At 43.6% G+C, this 19,493-nt stretch overlaps 1 protein-coding gene across 1 annotated transcript; it reads right to left on the bottom strand.

Annotated features, from left to right (window-relative positions):
* Nucleotides 1-403: 403 nt before the first annotated feature.
* On the bottom strand, nt 404-5,380 carry LOC132937129 (uncharacterized). The gene has a single exon (XM_061003959.1). The coding sequence runs from the start codon at nt 5,378-5,380 to the stop codon at nt 404-406; it is 4,977 nt and encodes a 1,658-aa protein (XP_060859942.1).
* Between the last annotated feature and the right edge of the window lie 14,113 nt (nt 5,381-19,493).

The following is a 19,493-nucleotide window of genomic DNA, read 5'->3' as shown; positions in this document are numbered from 1 at the left end:
ATTTAAAAACAAAAAAAAACGGCACTACGGACGCCTTCTTCCTGTAGCGCATGACGTATAGAGTCCGTGATAAAACGAATTGACGACGAAAAACCGGCCGTTGGCCGGCACTGGGCTGCGCATGCGTGTCACGGAACCGGATCATTTTAAAATCGGAATAACCGGCGCGCTCTGGTAGTTAACCGAGTCCCAACATCCTCCCCCGCTTTGAAAGGGTACTTTCAAAACCGATACTTCTCGGTCAGACCATATCATTGTACAACTATTAAGTAATAAACAGAAACAAAAATAAACCTATGACAATTCAAATACAAAATAATGCATATATACATAAATAATTATACACAGCAAGAAAATTTTATGTTCGGGATGGTGGAAGATGGAACAAATGGAAGAAGGTAAGTTAAGCGTTGTCGGTGGGTAGTTTAACCAACTTTACCACTGGACGTTTCAGTATCCCTTCCGCTGTCTTGACAGTGGCTACACGGACCACTTGGTCAGCACCAGGGTGGACCTCGATGACCCGACCAATTTGCCACATCAAAGGAGGTCGAGAAGGTGAATTTATGACGACGATATCTCCGACACCGAGACTGGGATTTTGATGGAACCATTTCTGTCTACTCTGCAGCGTGTGCAAATACTCCCGATTCCACCGTTTCCAAAATGATTGAAGGGCTTGTTTAATTAACTGCCAGCGTTTGAGACGATTCTGCGGAATGTCACTGATGTCGTGTTCAGGAATTGCCAAGATCGGTTGTCCGATCAAAAAATGTCCCGGTGTTAGCACAGACAAATCGTTCGGATCGCTTGACATGACAACCAAGGGTCGAGAATTGAGTACACCCTCGATCCGTGTAATCAATGTCGTCAGTTCCTCTAAGGTATGCACCTGATTACCTACAACCTTTTTTAGGTGTAACTTTGTACTTTTGATAGCAGCTTCCCAAATACCGCCAAAGTGCGGAGCTGCAGGCGGGTTAAATCGCCACTGACACGGAACTCGTGCATGCAGAGCTTCTTGGAGTGCTGCGTCTTTAAATAATGTCTTAAGCTGCCTTGCTGCTCCAATGTAATTTGTACCACAATCCGAGTGGATCTGTGCAGGAATTCCTCTACGGGCTACAAATCGATCCAGCGCAGCTATAAAGGCTTCCGTTGACAAATCCGTTACCACCTCCAGGTGGACAGCCTTGGTGGATAGACAAATAAATAACGCAAGATACGCCTTATAAGTCCTTGAATTACGGCGTTGACTTTCTTTAACCGTGAATGGACCTCCGTAGTCCATCCCGACATTTGTAAATGGTCGACATTGTTGGACTCTTGCTGAGGGTAAATCTGCCATCACTGGTTGGGGAGCGGCAGCCTTGTATCTGACACACACTGTACATTTAAATATAACTTGCCGTATCGCAGCTCGACTGGAAACGATCCAAAAACGTCGCTGAATTAGTGAGGCCACTAGACGCGATCCACCATGTAAAGTGTTCTGATGGTAGTGTTGAATAATGATGTAAGCAAGGTGAGACGACTTTGGTAACAAGATAGGGTGTTTGGCGTCTATGTTCAAGTCCGAATGCTGTAGACGGCCGCCTACTCTAATCACACCGTGAGCATCGACAAAAGGTGCAAGTTGAGCGAGGGAACTCGGGGTGATGACGGAATTTGAAGTTCCTAGTTGGTGGTGCAACTCTGCGTAATATAACCTTTGAGTGTACCTCGCTACCTTTGTCAAAACATTTTCGTACTCCTTCCAAATGATTGGTCCACTCACGACTGGACGTTGTCGAGCCTTGTCGACAAATCGAAGACAATATGCTAGCACCCGTTGCATCTTGCGCAACACAGAAAACCGCTGAATCAAACTATCATCAACCTGTTGAGCTAACAGCACATTTTTCGATGGGCGTTTAAAATCAGGGAGCTCTGCAGGATCTACAATCGATGTGATGGCAACCGGCCATTGCTCTTCCGGATACTGGAGAAATTCCGGTCCATGTAGAAATGATGAACATGCTACCAAGGCATCTGGAAGCAGTCCTCGCGATGCAGGGTCGGCTGGATTATCTGCAGTACCGACGTGAGCCCATTCGCACTGGGGTACGAGATTGCGTATTTTCGATACTCGGTTTGGGACAAAGATTTTAAATAGCCTTTGTTCAGCTGTGAGCCACGATAAAACAATAGTTGAATCTGTCCATGCCCGGACACGTGTGATCTTGATTCTGCCCTGTAAAACTTTCAAACGTAGAGACAAGAGACGTGACAACAAGAGTGCGGCACAGAGCTCTAGCCGTGGTATGGTTAATGACATATCCATTGATGATGACTTCAGTGGTGCAACCTTTGTTTTACATGCCAGGAAATACAATCGGACATTATCACTCTGGTCTACCACACGCAAATACACTGTTGCCGCATATCCAACCTGAGACGCGTCAGCGAATCCTAGTAATTGTATATCTTGACTGTTGACTACTGCAATGTGTCGTGGTAACGACAAGCATGCTAAGTCCGGCAGCTTATCGATGAAACCTTGCCACAACGATGTCAAAGCTGATGAAAGTGGTGCATCCCAATCTAATTTTTCCATCCATAGCCTCTGCATTAAACACTTGGCCCAGAAAACCATCGGACCCAACGCGCCGATTGGATCATAAAAGCGAGCAACAGTTGATAATACTGACCGTTTTGTAGGAGTAACTTGACTTATCGTCGAATGATAGCCGAATGTGTCAAGTACAGGGTCCCAATGTACTCCTAAAACTTTGACGGCCTGTTCCCTAGTTGGCTCTATCCATGGTGTCATAGCCCGGTCTTCAATGTCGATAGTGTTCAAAATCTCGGGACAATTGCTAGCCCATTTTTTCAGGCTAAATCCACCTCGATTTAACAAGTCGATGATTTGGATTTTTGCTGCTAAAACGTCCTCTAAAGTGTCAGCGCCAACGAAAATATCATCCACGTATGTATCAGTTAACAGGACATCGTGGACGAGTGGAAATTCAGGTCCATCATCCATATTGAGCTGTTGTAGGCATCGAATCGCTAAAAACGGAGCCGAACTTACGCCATATGTGACCGTACACAACTCATACTCCTGTACCTCGTCACTAGGCGAATTGCGCCATAGTATATGTTGATAAACTCTATCTGGTTCATGTAGACATATTTGACGGTACATTTTAGTGATGTCGGCTGTAAAGACAAATTTGTGTAGTCGACTGCGCAACAAAACATCACCGATTTCTGTCTGAAGCTTTGGTCCAGTCACCAAGCAGTCATTTAATGAGACTCCGGATGAAGACTTAGCTGAGGCATCAAACACCACACGAATCTTCAGTTCCTCATTACACCGTTTAACTACAGGATGGTGAGGTATAAAATATTTGCCTGGCTCGGTCGCTAACTTCATATGTCCTAACGATCTGTAATCATCCATGAAGGCCCGGTAGGCAGTATATAATTCCGGATTCTTTTCAAGGCGACGTTCTAAATTATACAATCGGTTCAGAGCAGAAGTTCTGGATGACCCTAAAACGACCGATTTCTCATCTTGACATCCGATGTCAGCTGTATCCGGGAAACATACTATTGTTCGAAACGGTAAACCAACATAAAATCGACCGGTGGCGTCTCGTTTCGTGGTTTTAACAAACCAGTCTTCACATTGCTTGTCTTGTGTAGTTGGCATTGTTGACTCTGTGGGTTCCTCTACTGTCCAAAAACGCTGCATCAATTCTTCGATCGGAGGGGTTGTACTAATTGACAGAGACGTAAGCGGAGTATGTGTGTTATCCTGTAACGCACCAATTATGACCCAACCTAATTGTGTATTCATCGCTGATGGTAAGCCTTCGGTGTGTATAACGTCAGCTCTAGATTGAATGACGGACGGATATAAGTCTCCTCCAATCAACATATCTACTGGCGCAGGGTGATCAAATTGAGGGTCGGCAAAGACAAGATGACGATAACGATCTCGTACCTCAGCTGGCAAAACCCTGTTAGGCATCGTTGACATAATTCGAGGTAAGACAATGACGTTGGTTCCCTTAAATTCGGGAGCGTCGGCTTGTACAGGAACAAAATTAAAATTAGTTTGGCCTTTGACAGTAGTAACCGGTTGTTGGGAAAGTCCGATGACCTCAACAGGACACTTCCTTCGAGTCAAACCTAACCGATTGACACAATCCACTGTCATTGCGGACACCTGTGATCCACTGTCTAACACTGCCCTGACTGCTTGTAAAACTCCTGTATTGTCACGAACCCTGACTACGACAGTTCCTAACAAAACAGTGGTTTCAGTATGTGTAACTCCCGAAAACTGTGTTGCATTACAACTTGTAGTGGCTCGTTCGGAGTTGTCATTTGTCTTATCGGTATTCGATTTTGTAATATCATCTGTCAAGTGTAGTAATGTACTATGTTTACTCGAACATATACGGCACGTAAAAGACGTAGGACACGCATTGCTCATGTGTCCACTGTTCAAACAAACAAAACATATATGATTTTTATTGACAAAATCACGGCGACTGCTAACTGGTTGTTTTCGGAATCCAAAACACTTGTAAATTGCATGAGGATGTCCACAAAACAAACACTTTTTTGTCTTGGCCGGGGTGACCGCGGCTAACGATGTCTTCTCGGACTTCTTGCCCTGGATCTTCTTAGTCGTTGTCTTCCCTACGGTCCTTTCATTGTTTTCTACATAACTAATGCCAGAACTACTGCCAACGTTTTCCAAAACGTTACATCGTTGTGATACGAAATCTAATAATGAGTTCAAGTCAGGTATTTGATTTTTAGCGACAGTAGCTTCGAATAATCGTCGTGTCATGGGATCAATAACCCGTGAACCGATGTAGAATAGTAAAAAACCAGCAAAGTCACTAACTCCAAGAGCTTGTATAGCTGATACATTTTCCCGAAAGGTGTTGACGAACAATGAAAGTGAAGCCGGAGATTCCTTTGTTAACGGCGCAAATGCAAATAATTTTTCAATGTGCGCAGTAACTAATAAGCGTTTATTGTCGTACCGATCTTTGAGTGCGTTCCAAGCAATAGAATAATTGTCGGCTGTAAGTGGGACTGCTTTTACTATTGTTAACGCTGGACCTAATAAATAGCACAACAGATAATGGAAACGCTCAATGTCCGTGTAATGTTCGTTGACGTGCACCAAAGAAGTAAACATATCACGGAAGGAACACCATTCAATGATATTTCCATCAACTTTAGGAATCTCTATTCTCGGTAAGACAAGTGATTGTACAGAAGTCTGCCTATTATTATTGCGCAGCGTGGCTATCGAATTATTTGGTTTTAACTTTGCTACTATCACATTAATTTGATCACACATTGATTGCATTGTTTCGGTGACATCCTCATCTACTCGTATAAACTCGTCTATTTCGTCGGTCTCAGCAAATACTGACAGAATATGTTTTTATTCATTATTGAAAGTAATGACAAGTTGATCTAACGACATAATTCGAGCTTCTAACGTAGGACGATATTCGGAATTAATTACGGCATCATTAGCAATGCTCAATATTTTATTAATTGACCGTAACGCGACGTCTCGTGCTGCACGCGCGCGCGTTAACTCGACCCTTTTTTGTTCATTGTTAATTTGTTGTTGATTTTTTCTCGTCATTGTAAATGATGTAGTACCTAACCACCTAACAACGCAAAACAACCTAACAAGACAAAATAAAAATAACAAGGATGCTAATAGGATAAACAAATAATAATATCCTACAAAAATAATACACTAACACTCTAACAGTAATTTATTGATAGCGATCCGGCCCGAAGGACCAATTGTTTGTCGCGAATTCCGGTTCACTTGAACTCGGGTGAAAACTCGACTATATTAGGCTGGGTGCTATCTAATTTAGTATAAGATAAATAAGGATATAATGATAGTGGACTGTATAATTTATTTCTCTCCCTTTGAATAATAATTAATAAAATACAACGTAGACTTAATGCTATGTTAGTCCTATCACATCGCATAACAACATAAAATAATAATAATTAATCACGGAACGTGATATTGGGTTATCAAACTATTACAATAATAAGGTATGATACGTCTGACCTGGGTACCGGTCGGTTGCTGTCCTGTACTGGTCGGGGTCGATGTATCTGCACCGGAAGACTGGGGAACGTGACGATCTACGACGGCGACACTACTGACCCAGTGCGACTAACATCGCACACGTGAATTGAAATTAATGAGGATAACATGCGATCACTCACCCCTTTCTATAATGCGAACACCAATTTTACTGTTCGAGCATGTAGAATGTGAGAGCGAGAATACGATCGAAAGTTCTTACAACGCGAATGTCGTTTATTCGAGCGTGTAAGAACCTATAAGGCGGCACATCAAACGCGACGCTACAGCACAACGAACGCGACGATACGGCACAACGAACCAGCGATCGCACTTATTGAGGAGAAAAAAGACGACTCTCGTATGTGGTACGTCAACTACATACAACGATAGACAATATAAACTTGACTAATATGTCATACCGCGCAATGGCAACAATACTCGTAAAACACGTGACGATTTAAAAACAAAAAAAAAACGGCACTACGGACGCCTTCTTCCTGTAGCGCATGACGTATAGAGTCCGTGATAAAACGAATTGACGACGAAAAACCGGCCGTTGGCCGGCACTGGGCTGCGCATGCGTGTCACGGAACCGGATCATTTTAAAATCGGAATAACCGGCGCGCTCTGGTAGTTAACCGAGTCCCAACAAGTATTATACCTCTGACCAGCCCAGGGGACCGTTTTTTTGTAGAGCCGCGGTACAGGCAATCGTATCGTTTATCATTTTTCCGATTAAGTTCCGGAAGGTGGCGACGCATATAACCTATATATTTGGGAAGCCAGGAAAAATCTCCATAAGTCGTTCAAAGTTTAAAAGTGTACTCGGCTTTCGGTGATATATTAATATGCGTCAGCCCAGGGCAGGGGAACGTTTTTTTGTAGAGCCACGGTACAGGCAAACGTATCGTATATCATTTTTCCGCCCGTGTTCCGGAAGGTGGCGACACATTAAACATAAATATTCAGAAAGCTTAGAAAATTCTCCATAAGTCGTTCATAGTTTAGAAGTGTACACGGCTTTCGGGGACATACTAATATGCCTCAAACCAGGCCAGGGGACCGTCTTTTGGTAGATCCTCTTGTACAGGCAACCGTGCCATTTATCATTTTTCCGACGGTGTTCCGGAAGGTGGCGACGCATATAACCTATATATTCGGAAAGCCAGGAAAAATCTTCATAAGTCGTTCATAGTTTAAAAGTGTACTCAGCTTTCGGTGATATAGTATTATACCTCTGACCAGCCCAGGGGACCGTTTTTTTGTAGAGCCGCGGTACAGGCAATCGTATCGTTTATCATTTTTCCGACTGTGTTCCGGAAGGTGGCAACACACCAACCATATATATTCGGAAAGCTAAGAAAATTCTCCATAAGTCGTTCAAAGTTCAGAAGTGTACTCGGCTTTCGAGGACTTAGTAATATGCGTCAGACCAGGCCAGGGGACCGTTTTTTCGTAGATCCGCAGTACAGGCAACCGTGCCATTTATCATTTTTCCGACCGTGTTCCGGAAGGTGGCAACACACCAACCATATATATTCGGAAAGCTAAGAAAATTCTCCATAAGTCGTTTAAAGTTCAGAAGTGTACACGGCTTTCGAGGACTTAGTAATATGCGTCAGACCAGGCCAGGGGACCGTTTTTTCGTAGATCCGCGGTACACGCAAACGTATCGTTTATCATTTTTCCGACCGTGTTCCGGAAGGTGGCCACGCATATAACCTATATATTCGGAAAGCCAGGAAAATTCTCCATAAGTCGTTCTTAGTTCAGAAGTGTACAGGGCTTTCGAGGACTTAGTAATATGCGTCAGACCAGGCCAGGGGAACGTTTTTTGTGTAGAGCCGCGGTACAGGCAATCGTATCGTTTATCATTTTTCCGACTGTGTTCCGGAAGGTAGCCACGCATTTAACATATAAATTTGGAAAGCTAAAAAAATTCTCCATAAGTCGTTCATTGTTCATAAGTGTACACGGCTTTCAAAGACTTAGTAATATGCGTCTGACCAGGCCAGGGGACCGTTTTTTGGTAGATCCGCGGTACAGGCAAACGTATGGTTTATCATTTTTCTGACCGTGTTCCGGAAGGTGGCCACGCATTTAACATATAAATTTGGAAAGCTAAAAAAATTCTCCATAAGTCGTTCATTGTTCATAAGTGTACACGGTTTTCAAAGACTTAGTAATATGCGTCAGACCAGGCCAGGGGACCGTTTTTTCGTAGATCCGCGGTAAAGGAAAACGTATCGTTTATCATTTTTCCGACCGTGTTCCGGAAGGTGGCCACGCATATAACCTATATATTCGGAAAGCCAGGAAAATTCTCCATAAGTCGTTCTTAGTTCAGAAGTGTACACGGCTTTCGAGGACTTAGTAATATGCGTCAGACCAGGCCAGGGGACCGTTTTTTCGTAGATCCGCGGTACAGGCAATCGTATCGTTTATCATTTTTCCGACCGTGTTCCGGAAGATGGCAACACACCAACCATATATATTCGGGAAGCTAAGAAAATTCTCCATAAGTAATTCATAGTTCAGAAGTCTACACGGTTTTCGGGTATATAGTATTATACCTCTGACCAGCCCAGAGGACCGTTTTTTTTGTAGAGCCGCGGTACAGGCAATCGTATCGTTTATCATTTTTCCGATTAAGTTCCGGAAGGTGGCGACGCATATAACCTATATATTCGGGAAGCCAGGAAAAATCTCCATAAGTCGTTCAAAGTTTAAAAGTGTACTCGGCTTTCGGTGATATATTAATATGCGTCAGACCAGGGCAGGGGAACGTTTTTTTGTAGAGCCGCGGTACAGGCAAACGTATCGTATATCATTTTTCCGCCCGTGTTCCGGAAGGTGGCGACACATTAAACATAAATATTCAGAAAGCTTAGAAAATTCTCCATAAGTCGTTCATAGTTTAGAAGTGTACACGGCTTTCGGGGACATACTAATATGCCTCAAACCAGGCCAGGGGACCGTCTTTTGGTAGATCCTCTTGTACAGGCAACCGTGCCATTTATCATTTTTCCGACGGTGTTCCGGAAGGTGGCGACGCATATAACCTATATATTCGGAAAGCCAGGAAAAATCTTCATAAGTCGTTCATAGTTTAAAAGTGTACTCAGCTTTCGGTGATATAGTATTATACCTCTGACCAGCCCAGGGGACCGTTTTTTTGTAGAGCCGCGGTACAGGCAATCGTATCGTTTATCATTTTTCCGACTGTGTTCCGGAAGGTGGCAACACACCAACCATATATATTCGGAAAGCTAAGAAAATTCTCCATAAGTCGTTCAAAGTTCAGAAGTGTACACGGCTTTCGAGGACTTAGTAATATGCGTCAGACCAGGCCAGGGGACCGTTTTTTCGTAGATCCGCAGTACAGGCAACCGTGCCATTTATCATTTTTCCGACCGTGTTCCGGAAGGTGGCAACACACCAACCATATATATTCGGAAAGCTAAGAAAATTCTCCATAAGTCGTTCAAAGTTCAGAAGTGTACACGGCTTTCGAGGACTTAGTAATATGCGTCAGACCAGGCCAGGGGACCGTTTTTTCGTAGATCCGCGGTACACGCAAACGTATCGTTTATCATTTTTCCGACCGTGTTCCGGAAGGTGGCCACGCATATAACCTATATATTCGGAAAGCCAGGAAAATTCTCCATAAGTCGTTCATGGTTCATAAGTGTACACGGCTTTCAAAGACTTAGTAATATGCGTCTGACCAGGCCTGGGGACCGTTTTTTGGTAGATCCGCGGTACAGGCAAACGTATGGTTTATCATTTTTCTGACCGTGTTCCGGAAGGTGGCCACGCATTTAACATATAAATTTGGAAAGCTAAAAAAATTCTCCATAAGTCGTTCATTGTTCATAAGTGTACACGGTTTTCAAAGACTTAGTAATATGCGTCAGACCAGGCCAGGGGACCGTTTTTTCGTAGATCCGCGGTAAAGAAAAACGTATCGTTTATCATTTTTCCGACCGTGTTCCGGAAGGTGGCCACGCATATAAACTATATATTCGGAAAGCCAGGAAAATTCTCCATAAGTCGTTCTTAGTTCAGAAGTGTACACGGCTTTCGAGGACTTAGTAATATGCGTCAGACCAGGCCAGGGGACCGTTTTTTCGTAGATCCGCGGTACAGGCAATCGTGTCGTTTATCATTTTTCCGACCGTGTTCCGGAAGATGGCAACACACCATCCATATATATTCGGGAAGCTAAGAAAATTCTCCATAAGTAATTCATAGTTCAGAAGTCTACACGGTTTTCGGGTATATAGTATTATACCTCTGACCAGCCCAGGGGACCGTTTTTTTGTAGAGCCACGGTACAGGCAATCGTGCCATTTATCATTATTCCGACCTTGTTCCGGAAGGTGGCCACGCATTTAACATATAAATTTGGAAAGCTAAAAAAATTCTCCATAAGTCGTTCATTGTTCATAAGTGTACACGGTTTTCAAAGACTTAGTAATATGCGTCAGACCAGTCCAGGGGACCGTTTTTTTCGTAGATCCGCGGTAAAGGAAAACGTATCGTTTATCATTTTTCCGACCGTGTTCCGGAAGGTGGCCACGCATATAACCTATATATTCAGAAAGCCAGGAAAATTCTCCATAAGTCGTTCTTAGTTCAGAAGTGTACACGGCTTTCGAGGACTTAGTAATATGCGTCAGACCAGGCCAGGGGACCGTTTTTTCGTAGATCCGCGGTACAGGCAATCGTGTCGTTTATCATTTTTCCGACCGTGTTACGGAAGATGGCAACACACCATCCATTAATATTCGGGAAGCTAAGAAAATTCTCCATAAGTAATTCATAGTTCAGAAGTCTACACGGTTTTCGGGTATATAGTATTATACCTCTGACCAGCCCAGGGGACCGTTTTTTTGTAGAGCCACGGTACAGGCAATCGTATCGTTTATCATTTTTCCAATTAAGTTCCGGAAGGTGGCGACGCATATAACCTATATATTCGGGAAGCCAGGAAAAATCTCCATAAGTCATTCAAAGTTTAAAAGTGTACTCGGCTTTCGGTGATATATTAATATGCGTCAGACCAGGGCAAGGGGAACGTTTTTTTGTAGAGCCGCGGTACAGGCAAACGTATCGTATATCATTTTTCCGCCCGTGTTCCGGAAGGTGGCGACACATTAAACATAAATATTCAGAAAGCTTAGAAAATTCTCCATAAGTCGTTCATAGTTTAGAAGTGTACACGGCTTTCGGGGACATAGTAATATGCCTCAAACCAGGCCAGGGGACCGTCTTTTGGTAGATCCTCTTGTACAGGCAACCTTGCCATTTATCATTTTTCCGACGGTGTTTCGGAAAGTGGCGACGCATATAACCTATATATTCGGAAAGCCAGGAAAAATCTCCATAAGTCGTTCATAGTTTAAAAGTGTACTCAGCTTTCGGTGATTTAGTATTATACCTCTGACCAGCCCAGGGGACCGTTTTTTTGTAGAGCCGCGGTACAGGCAATCGTGCCATTTATCATTTTTCCGACCGTGTTCCGGAAGGTGGCAACACACCAACAATATATATTCGGAAAGCTAAGAAAATTCTCCATAAGTCGTTCAAAGTTCAGAAGTGTACACGGCTTTTGAGGACTTAGTAATATGCGTCAGACCAGGCCAGGGGACCGTTTTTTCGTAGATCCGCGGTACACGCAAACGTATGGTTTATCATTTTTCCGACCGTGTTCCGGAAGGTGGCGACGCATATAACCTATATATTCGGGAAGCCAGGAGAAATTTCCATAAGTCGTTCATAGTTTAAAAGTGTACTCTGCTTTCGGTGATAGATTAATATGCGTCAGACCAGGCCAGGGGAACGTTTTTTTGTAGATCCGCGGTACAGGAAAACGTATCGTTTATCATTTTTCCGACCGTGTTCTGGAAGGTGGCCACGCATAACACCTAAATATTCGGAAAGCCAGGAAAATTCTCTATAAGTCGTTCTTAGTTCAGAAGTGTACACGGCTTTCGAGGACTTAGTAATATGCGTCAGACCAGGCCAGGGGAACGTTTTTTGTGTAGAGCCGCGGTACAGGCAATCGTATCGTTTATCATTTTTCCGACTGTGTTCCGGAAGGTGGCCACGCATTTAACATATAAATTTGGAAAGCTAAAAAAATTCTCCATAAGTCGTTCATTGTTCATAAGTGTACACGGCTTTCAACGACTTAGTAATATGCGTCAGACCAGGCCAGGGGACCGTTTTTTTGTAGAGCCGCGGTAGAGGCAATCGTATCGTTTATCATTTTTCCGACCGTGTTCCGGAAGGTGGCCACGCATATAACCTATATATTCGGGAAGCCAGGGGAAATCTCCATAAGTCGTTCATAGTTTAAAAGTGTACTCGGCTTTCGGTGATATATTAATATGCGTCAGACCAGGCCAGGGGAACGTTTTTTTTGTAGATCCGCGGTACAGGAAAACGTATCGTTTATCATTTTTCCGACCATGTTCCGGAAGGTGGCCACGCATATAACCTATATATTCGGAAAGCCAGGAAAATTCTCCATAAGTCGTTCTTAGTTCAGAAGTGTACACGGCTTTCGAGGACTTAGTAATATGCGTCAGACCAGGCCAGGGGAACGTTTTTTGTGTAGAGCCGCGGTACAGGCAATCGTATCGTTTATCATTTTTCCGACTGTGTTCCGGAAGGTGGCCACGCATTTAACATATAAATTTGGAAAGCTAAAACATTCTCCATAAGTCGTTCATTGTTCATAAGTGTACACGGCTTTCAAAGACTTAGTAATATGCGTCAGACCAGGCCAGGGGACCGTTTTTTTGTAGAGCCGTGGTAGAGGCAATCGTATCGTTTATCATTTTTCCGACCGTGTTCCGGAAGGTGGCGACGCATATTACCTATATATTCGGGAAGCCAGGGGAAATCTCCATAAGTCGTTCATAGTTTAAAAGTGTACTCGGCTTTCGGTGATATATTAATATGCGTCAGACCAGGCCAGGGGAACGTTTTTTGTGTAGAGCCGCGGTACAGGCAATCGTATCGTTTATCATTTTTCCGACTGTGTTCCGGAAGGTGGCCACGCATTTAACATATAAATTTGGAAAGCTAAAAAAATTCTCCATAAGTCGTTCATTGTTCATAAGTGTACACGGCTTTCAAAGACTTAGTAATATGCGTCTGACCAGGCCAGGGGACCGTTTTTTCGTAGATCCGCGGTACAGGCAAACGTATGGTTTATCATTTTTCTGACCGTGTTCCGGAAGGTGGCCACGCATTTAACATATAAATTTGGAAAGCTAAAAAAATTCTCCATAAGTCGTTCATTGTTCGTAAGTGTACACGGTTTTCAAAGACTTAGTAATATGCGTCAGACCAGGCCAGGGGACCGTTTTTTCGTAGATCCGCGGTAAAGAAAAACGTATCGTTTATCATTTTTCCGACCGTGTTCCGGAAGGTGGCCACGCATATAACCTATATATTCGGAAAGCCAGGAAAATTCTCCATAAGTCGTTCTTAGTTCATAAGTGTACACGGCTTTCAAAGACTTAGTAATATGCGTCTGACCAGGCCAGGGGACCGTTAATTCGTAGATCCGCGGTACAGGCAAACGTATCGTTTATCATTATTCCGACCTTGTTCCGGAAGGTGGCCACGCATTTAACATATAAATTTGGAAAGCTAAAAAAATTCTCCATAAGTCGTTCATTGTTCATAAGTGTACACGGTTTTCAAAGACTTAGTAATATGCGTCAGACCAGTCCAGGGGACCGTTTTTTCGTAGATCCGCGGTAAAGGAAAACGTATCGTTTATCATTTTTCCGACCGTGTTCCGGAAGGTGGCCACGCATATAACCTATATATTCAGAAAGCCAGGAAAATTCTCCATAAGTCGTTCTTAGTTCAGAAGTGTACACGGCTTTCGAGGACTTAGTAATATGCGTCAGACCAGGCCAGGGGACCGTTTTTTCGTAGATCCGCGGTACAGGCAATCGTGTCGTTTATCATTTTTCCGACCGTGTTACGGAAGATGGCAACACACCATCCATTAATATTCGGGAAGCTAAGAAAATTCTCCATAAGTAATTCATAGTTCAGAAGTCTACACGGTTTTCGGGTATATAGTATTATACCTCTGACCAGCCCAGGGGACGGTTTTTTTGTAGAGCCACGGTACAGGCAATCGTATCGTTTATCATTTTTCCAATTAAGTTCCGGAAGGTGGCGACGCATATAACCTATATATTCGGGAAGCCAGGAAAAATCTCCATAAGTCATTCAAAGTTTAAAAGTGTACTCGGCTTTCGGTGATATATTAATATGCGTCAGACCAGGGCAAGGGGAACGTTTTTTTGTAGAGCCGCGGTACAGGCAAACGTATCGTATATCATTTTTCCGCCCGTGTTCCGGAAGGTGGCGACACATTAAACATAAATATTCAGAAAGCTTAGAAAATTCTCCATAAGTCGTTCATAGTTTAGAAGTGTACACGGCTTTCGGGGACATAGTAATATGCCTCAAACCAGGCCAGGGGACCGTCTTTTGGTAGATCCTCTTGTACAGGCAACCTTGCCATTTATCATTTTTCCGACGGTGTTTCGGAAAGTGGCGACGCATATAACCTATATATTCGGAAAGCCAGGAAAAATCTCCATAAGTCGTTCATAGTTTAAAAGTGTACTCAGCTTTCGGTGATTTAGTATTATACCTCTGACCAGCCCAGGGGACCGTTTTTTTGTAGAGCCGCGGTACAGGCAATCGTGCCATTTATCATTTTTCCGACCGTGTTCCGGAAGGTGGCAACACACCAACAATATATATTCGGAAAGCTAAGAAAATTCTCCATAAGTCGTTCAAAGTTCAGAAGTGTACACGGCTTTTGAGGACTTAGTAATATGCGTCAGACCAGGCCAGGGGACCGTTTTTTCGTAGATCCGCGGTACACGCAAACGTATGGTTTATCATTTTTCCGACCGTGTTCCGGAAGGTGGCGACGCATATAACCTATATATTCGGGAAGCCAGGAGAAATTTCCATAAGTCGTTCATAGTTTAAAAGTGTACTCTGCTTTCGGTGATAGATTAATATGCGTCAGACCAGGCCAGGGGAACGTTTTTTTGTAGATCCGCGGTACAGGAAAACGTATCGTTTATCATTTTTCCGACCGTGTTCTGGAAGGTGGCCACGCATAACACCTAAATATTCGGAAAGCCAGGAAAATTCTCTATAAGTCGTTCTTAGTTCAGAAGTGTACACGGCTTTCGAGGACTTAGTAATATGCGTCAGACCAGGCCAGGGGAACGTTTTTTGTGTAGAGCCGCGGTACAGGCAATCGTATCGTTTATCATTTTTCCGACTGTGTTCCGGAAGGTGGCCACGCATTTAACATATAAATTTGGAAAGCTAAAAAAATTCTCCATAAGTCGTTCATTGTTCATAAGTGTACACGGCTTTCAACGACTTAGTAATATGCGTCAGACCAGGCCAGGGGACCGTTTTTTTGTAGAGCCGCGGTAGAGGCAATCGTATCGTTTATCATTTTTCCGACCGTGTTCCGGAAGGTGGCCACGCATATAACCTATATATTCGGGAAGCCAGGGGAAATCTCCATAAGTCGTTCATAGTTTAAAAGTGTACTCGGCTTTCGGTGATATATTAATATGCGTCAGACCAGGCCAGGGGAACGTTTTTTTGTAGATCCGCGGTACAGGAAAACGTATCGTTTATCATTTTTCCGACCATGTTCCGGAAGGTGGCCACGCATATAACCTATATATTCGGAAAGCCAGGAAAATTCTCCATAAGTCGTTCTTAGTTCAGAAGTGTACACGGCTTTCGAGGACTTAGTAATATGCGTCAGACCAGGCCAGGGGAACGTTTTTTGTGTAGAGCCGCGGTACAGGCAATCGTATCGTTTATCATTTTTCCGACTGTGTTCCGGAAGGTGGCCACGCATTTAACATATAAATTTGGAAAGCTAAAACATTCTCCATAAGTCGTTCATTGTTCATAAGTGTACACGGCTTTCAAAGACTTAGTAATATGCGTCAGACCAGGCCAGGGGACCGTTTTTTTGTAGAGCCGTGGTAGAGGCAATCGTATCGTTTATCATTTTTCCGACCGTGTTCCGGAAGGTGGCGACGCATATTACCTATATATTCGGGAAGCCAGGGGAAATCTCCATAAGTCGTTCATAGTTTAAAAGTGTACTCGGCTTTCGGTGATATATTAATATGCGTCAGACCAGGCCAGGGGAACGTTTTTTGTGTAGAGCCGCGGTACAGGCAATCGTATCGTTTATCATTTTTCCGACTGTGTTCCGGAAGGTGGCCACGCATTTAACATATAAATTTGGAAAGCTAAAAAAATTCTCCATAAGTCGTTCATTGTTCATAAGTGTACACGGCTTTCAAAGACTTAGTAATATGCGTCTGACCAGGCCAGGGGACCGTTTTTTCGTAGATCCGCGGTACAGGCAAACGTATGGTTTATCATTTTTCTGACCGTGTTCCGGAAGGTGGCCACGCATTTAACATATAAATTTGGAAAGCTAAAAAAATTCTCCATAAGTCGTTCATTGTTCGTAAGTGTACACGGTTTTCAAAGACTTAGTAATATGCGTCAGACCAGGCCAGGGGACCGTTTTTTCGTAGATCCGCGGTAAAGAAAAACGTATCGTTTATCATTTTTCCGACCGTGTTCCGGAAGGTGGCCACGCATATAACCTATATATTCGGAAAGCCAGGAAAATTCTCCATAAGTCGTTCTTAGTTCAGAAGTGTACACGGCTTTCGAGGACTTAGTAATATGCGTCAGACCAGGCCAGGGGACCGTTTTTTCGTAGATCCGCGGTACAGGCAATCGTATCGTTTATCATTTTTCCGAACGTGTTCCGGAAGATGGCAACACACCATCCATATATATTCGGGAAGCTAAGAAAATTCTCCATAAGTAATTCATAGTTCAGAAGTCTACACGGTTTTCGGGTATATAGTATTATACCTCTGACCAGCCCAGGGGACCGTTTTTTTGTAGAGCCACGGTACAGGCAATCGTGCCATTTATCATTTTTCCGACCGTGTTCCGGAAGGTGGCAACACACCAACAATATATATTCGGAAAGCTAAGAAAATTCTCCATAAGTCGTTCAAAGTTCAGAAGTGTACACGGCTTTTGAGGACTTAGTAATATGCGTCAGACCAGGCCAGGGGACCGTTTTTTCGTAGATCCGCGGTACACGCAAACGTATGGTTTATCATTTTTCCGACCGTGTTCCAGAAGGTGGCGACGCATATAACCTATATATTCGGGAAGCCAGGAGAAATTTCCATAAGTCGTTCATAGTTTAAAAGTGTACTCTGCTTTCGGTGATAGATTAATATGCGTCAGACCAGGCCAGGGGAACGTTTTTTTGTAGATCCGCGGTACAGGAAAACGTATCGTTTATCATTTTTCCGACCGTGTTCTGGAAGGTGGCCACGCATAACACCTAAATATTCGGAAAGCCAGGAAAATTCTCTATAAGTCGTTCTTAGTTCAGAAGTGTACACGGCTTTCGAGGACTTAGTAATATGCGTCAGACCAGGCCAGGGGAACGTTTTTTGTGTAGAGCCGCGGTACAGGCAATCGTATCGTTTATCATTTTTCCGACTGTGTTCCGGAAGGTGGCCACGCATTTAACATATAAATTTGGAAAGCTAAAAAAATTCTCCATAAGTCGTTCATTGTTCATAAGTGTACACGGCTTTCAACGACTTAGTAATATGCGTCAGACCAGGCCAGGGGACCGTTTTTTTGTAGAGCCGCGGTAGAGGCAATCGTATCGTTTATCATTTTTCCGACCGTGTTCCGGAAGGTGGCCACGCATATAACCTATATATTCGGGAAGCCAGGGGAAATCTCCATAAGTCGTTCATAGTTTAAAAGTGTACTCGGCTTTCGGTGATATATTAATATGCGTCAGACCAGGCCAGGGGAACGTTTTTTTGTAGATCCGCGGTACAGGAAAACGTATCGTTTATCATTTTTCCGACCATGTTCCGGAAGGTGGCCACGCATATAACCTATATATTCGGAAAGCCAGGAAAATTCTCCATAAGTCGTTCTTAGTTCAGAAGTGTACACGGCTTTCGAGGACTTAGTAATATGCGTCAGACCAGGCCAGGGGACCGTTTTTTCGTAGATCCGCGGTACAGGCAATCGTATCGTTTATCATTTTTCCGACCGTGTTCCGGAAGATGGCAACACACCATCCATATATATTCGGGAAGCTAAGAAAATTCTCCATAAGTAATTCATAGTTCAGAAGTCTACACGGTTTTCGGGTATATAGTATTATACCTCTGACCAGCCCAGGGGACCGTTTTTTTGTAGAGCCACGGTACAGGCAATCGTATCGTTTATCATTTTTCCAATTAAGTTCCGGAAGGTGGCGACGCATATAACCTATATATTCGGGAAGCCAGGAAAAATCTCCATAAGTCATTCAAAGTTTAAAAGTGTACTCGGCTTTCGGTGATATATTAATATGCGTCAGACCAGGGCAAGGGGAACGTTTTTTTGTAGAGCCGCGGTACAGGCAAACGTATCGTATATCATTTTTCCGCCCGTGTTCCGGAAGGTGGCGACACATCAAACATAAATATTCAGAAAGCTTAGAAAATTCTCCATAAGTCGTTCATAGTTTAGAAGTGTACACGGCTTTCGGGGACATAGTAATATGCCTCAAACCAGGCCAGGGGACCGTCTTTTGGTAGATCCTCTTGTACAGGCAACCTTGCCATTTATCATTTTTCCGACGGTGTTTCGGAAAGTGGCGACGCATATAACCTATATATTCGGAAAGCCAGGAAAAATCTCCATAAGTCGTTCATAGTTTAAAAGTGTACTCAGCTTTCGGTGATTTAGTATTATACCTCTGACCAGCCCAGGGGACCGTTTTTTTGTAGAGCCGCGGTACAGGCAATCGTGCCATTTATCATTTTTCCGACCGTGTTCCGGAAGGTGGCAACACACCAACAATATATATTCGGAAAGCTAAGAAAATTCTCCATAAGTCGTTCAAAGTTCAGAAGTGTACACGGCTTTTGAGGACTTAGTAATATGCGTCAGACCAGGCCAGGGGACCGTTTTTTCGTAGATCCGCGGTACACGCAAACGTATGGTTTATCATTTTTCCGACCGTGTTCCGGAAGGTGGCGACGCATATAACCTATATATTCGGGAAGCCAGGAGAAATTTCCATAAGTCGTTCATAGTTTAAAAGTGTACTCTGCTTTCGGTGATAGATTAATATGCGTCAGACCAGGCCAGGGGAACGTTTTTTTGTAGATCCGCGGTACAGGAAAACGTATCGTTTATCATTTTTCCG

Source organism: Metopolophium dirhodum, chromosome 1 (genome assembly GCF_019925205.1).
Source record: "Metopolophium dirhodum isolate CAU chromosome 1, ASM1992520v1, whole genome shotgun sequence".
NCBI classification, from domain to species: Eukaryota; Metazoa; Arthropoda; class Insecta; order Hemiptera; family Aphididae; genus Metopolophium; species Metopolophium dirhodum.
The sequence above is the reverse complement of the archived record's forward strand: the minus strand, read 5'-3'. Positions and strand labels throughout refer to the sequence as shown.

Bases quoted from the DNA above. Each gene is read 5' to 3' on its own strand.
- LOC132937129 (XM_061003959.1), bottom strand. From the start codon at position 5,380: ATGCAATCAATGTGTGATCAAATTAATGTGATAGTAGCAAAGTTAAAA.